Here is a 3,853-nt window from a genome sequence, read left to right on the forward strand (position 1 = left end):
CAGGGAGGTGTCCTTGAGTTTGGGGCTGCAGAGGAATTGTTTTGTGTGAAAATGGGAGAGCAGGAGCTCAGCACTGTCTGTGCAGTCTGGAGTTAAACACTGAAGAATCCCAGGGGTACAGAGACATGGAAATGGAGAAACTGAAATCCTGAGGGGTCAAATCCAGAGAGCACAGGAGGCTCAGCTGCTGCCCCAAAAAAAGCTTTTCCTCACTTCTCCCAGGGGCTGCAGGGAGGTTCCTCCTGCAAACGAGCAGCACAGAGAAACAACCCAAGTGTTTTTGCCCATTCCAGGTGCTTCTGGAGCTCTCCCGAGAGCAGGAAAAGGATAATTTTGAGCTGAATTTGGACGGGACCTTCGACTGGAAGCAGCTGCAGCAGCAGGACTGTTAAAGGGCAGAGCTGCTCCTTCATCATTGCTCACTATTAACCAAAATGCACMCATTTACTGCCACTCTCAGTGATGCTCTGGGAGGCAGAAGGTGTCASCCCTGCACTCTGCAGGGTCCCAGCTCTCCTCTCAGCTGCACTGGGTGATGAAATCGTGCCCACTCTGGGCAGRTTATCAAGCAAAGCAGGATGCAGCAGAAAGACTGAAAGTTTTCCMGAAAGAAGGGTCCTGAGCCATCCCTTGGGATCGAATCTCTCTGGGTCTGGGTGCCCCAGGGAATCTGGACTCACCWCCAGCTCCTGGGCTCCTCTCCCACYGCTGCCTGGGACTCTTTGCCAACGATTTGTTCTTACTGAGATTTGCACTCTATTTTTGTACCCCTCCAATAAATGTCTGTATAGGAACTGCAGTTTCACCCTCATCTCTCATCGCTGCTGGGGACCCTCAGGAGCAKCTCCAGCTCCTTCCCCTGGTGCCTGGAGGTGCAGCAGAGGGCAGGGAGGTGTTTACTCAGCTCAAGTGCTCAGCCTGGGGAGGAGAAGGTTCCAGACTTTCCTCAGAGCCCCTTCCAGCAGCAAAAGAGAGCTGGGGAGGGACTTTTCACAAGAGCATGGGGTGATAGGATGAGGGGGAATGGCTTCAAATGGGAACAGAGTGAGTTTAGATTGGATTTTCAGGAAGGAATTTTTCCCTGTGAGGGTGGGGAGGCCTTGGCACAGGGTGCCCAGAGAAGCTGTGGAATATTCAAAGGTTGGATTTGACGTTGGGGTGACCTGATCACTGCAAAGGGATTGAATTAGATGACCTTTAACAGCCCCTTCYAACCCAAATTATCATTCAATGACCTCCCTCCTTTCACCCCAGTGCCCAGCTCGTCTGTAAAGGTTCAAACCCTCACAGAAAACATCCAGTTCTCCTCACACAGTCCCCATGGTGGCTGTGTTGCAATCACTGCTGGTGGATGTCCCACACTCGGCTTCCAAAGACATTTTGGCAGCTGCAGGACACATCTTTGGGGACACCCTGGTTGTTTCCCTTTCTGCTCTGWGCCCCTGGGAAATGGATGAGTGAAATCACCACACATTTGTGTCCCCTGTTCAGCTCCAGGATGGAGATTTTGGGAAAGGGAAGGGTGTTTATTTGGTGTTCTGGAGCCTCCAGAGATAAATACCATTTTCATGACCCTGTTGGATTATTTTCCCTGACATTCTGTGGTTTGTGCAGGTGCTGCTGGCCATGGGGTTTGGGTGGATTTGCTCCCCTCTGCTCTGCCCTCTGTGTCCTGCTCTCACACACACAAACTCTGGGAAATCTCTTCCCTTTACCACCCAGCATGGGGGGATTGATCCCTTTGCAGGGTTTTGAATGATGTAGAGACTCAAACAGCACCAAAACCCTCAGCAAACAAATCCTGACTCAGAAAGGGCATCTCAGCAGCTGGAAAAGGAAAAGAAATTCCTTCTGACAGCGCCTGCACTGCTGCTCCTTCCACAGAACCAAAACCTGGGCTGGTTATTCCCTCTGATATTTGACATTTTTTGTTGCAGAGGAAGGTGAATAAAGCAGAGTTTGCTCCATCACCTCAAGCACAAGGAGGAGAAGGAAAAAGCCCCCCAGAGAGTCCCCAAAGGGGAGCTGGGCTTTGCTGAGCCCGGAGGGAAGGGGACAGGGCATTGGTGGCATTTTCAACACCCAGAGCACAGCCCCAGCTCCTGGCCCATGGCCAGGGCTTGGAGAAAGGGGTTCTGTCCCCAGCACAAAGCAGAGCTTAGCTGGCAAGAGGGAACGAACAAAAGTTCTCAAAAAGTTCACGAGGACTTAACTTTTCCACTGGGRAAAAAAAAAAAAAAAAGAAGAAGAAAGAACAAAAGAAAGATTTCCTGGAAATGAACTGACTCCTTCAATGCTCCCTTTGCAATCTGCCTTTGCCTCTCTCCCAGACTGAAGGCTGAGGGAGGAAAACCCGAAAGAAAAACCCTAAAACCATCCCCAGGGATGTTCCCAGCCCCACAGCTGTCCTGACACCCATTATTGTCCCAATTTCCAGCACAGCACGATCCCTGSTGTGCCCATAGAGCCGGGGCAGAACATTCCGCGTGTGCCCGAGGTGTGCCCATCACCCCAGCCCGGGATGCGCCGGGAGATCCCGCATTCCCCATAGGAAGAACAGGCAGATCCTTCTTCCCTGCGTTTATAATGCCCCTTTTATCCAGCAAAGGGACAAAGGGTCATTCAGCAGCTGTCCATCCCCTGGCACCGTGTCCCAAACTGTCCCCAAGGACTGACAGCAGGAGCAGCCCGAGCTTTTCAGGTTTTAGGTGAGAAAAACTCACCCTGTTTTGGGGTTTTGGTGAGAGTTGAGGATCAGGGGAGGGGGGAATGTCCATGCTCAGGGTTTGGGAGCTCGGGGACAGGGAAAACCCTGCAGGGTGTGGGGAGCCAAGGGGTGTTTGCTGCCTGGACAGGAATATTGGGGTTTTCCAGGTCTCCCCAAAGCTGTGATGGACATGCAGGTTTAAATGTTAATTAAGAGACTCCCCTGAAGTGCAAGGAAGCAAACCCAGTGAAAAGCAGCATTTCTGAGAATTTCAGGGACTTTCAAATAGCAGCAGTGCAAGCAAGCTCCAAAAGAACAGAGACAAACTCCTGGGACAAAAAACATCCTTTATTCAAAACAACTCGAGCAAAAAAGAAAACACAAAACAACAGGAGACAGGAGCAGCATTGAAGAGAAAGCTCTGTGCGTGTCCTTGAAGGGAAGGGGGTCAGACCAGGGGCTGTCACCTGCTCTGGGCATCTCCAGACAGTCACCCAGGGCACAAATCTCCTGCCCTGCAGCACCCCTGGGGCCGTGGTGCCCATCCCAGAGCAGAGCCAGATGTTCCCCAAGCACAGAAATGAGGCAAGGCAGGTGCTGGCAAACTCCCCAGGGCAGGAGCACAATTCCATTTTTCCATCCATGGGTCAGCTCCTCAGCCCGTGAGCACCCTCAGCWTTTAATTTTTGAGGCATTTCAGCTCAAATTGCTCTGCAATTTTCCTCCTGGGCTGCTGCTGCTTCCTGATTCATCTCAGCACCTCAAAACCCTTTGGAGATTTCCAGCTCCAAATACTCACTTCAGCAGCAGATGGATGAAATATCAGGSAGAATACATGTGGCTGTGGCAGCAGCCAAACCCAACAAAATATTTGCYTCAAAGCAGGAAGAAGGATGGCGTGTCCAGCTGGAAAAAGCAGGAAATGGTTTCTGAAAGAGTGAAGGAAGGGGATGGAGCAGGAGCTGGTTGTGTAAGACATGATGTTTCAATTAGAACAGTCCTGAATGAAAACAGCGGTTCATGAACTCGTGTTCAAGGCAGAGTGAAGGTGCCTTCCTTCCTTCCTTCCTTCCTTCCTTCCTTCCTTCCTTCCTTCCTTCCTTCCTTCCTTCCTTCCTTCCTTCCTTCCTTCCTTCCTTCCTTCCT

At 51.3% G+C, this 3,853-nt stretch overlaps 1 protein-coding gene across 1 annotated transcript in view; it reads left to right on the forward strand.

Annotated features, from left to right (window-relative positions):
• The window catches only part of LOC130584172 (ABC-type organic anion transporter ABCA8-like), a 23,906-nt gene extending 23,114 nt beyond the window's left edge, over positions 1–792 (forward strand). The window contains 1 exon segment of the mRNA XM_057383990.1: positions 294–792. Within this exon segment, the coding sequence (XP_057239973.1) occupies positions 294–392 (99 nt within the window). The 3' untranslated portion in view covers positions 393–792.
• The last annotated feature ends 3,061 nt before the right edge of the window (positions 793–3,853 follow it).

The sequence above is a fragment of the Malurus melanocephalus genome, unplaced genomic scaffold (genome assembly GCF_030028575.1).
Source record: "Malurus melanocephalus ecotype Western Australia unplaced genomic scaffold, MMel_1.1 scaffold_672, whole genome shotgun sequence".
NCBI lineage: Eukaryota > Metazoa > Chordata > Aves > Passeriformes > Maluridae > Malurus > Malurus melanocephalus.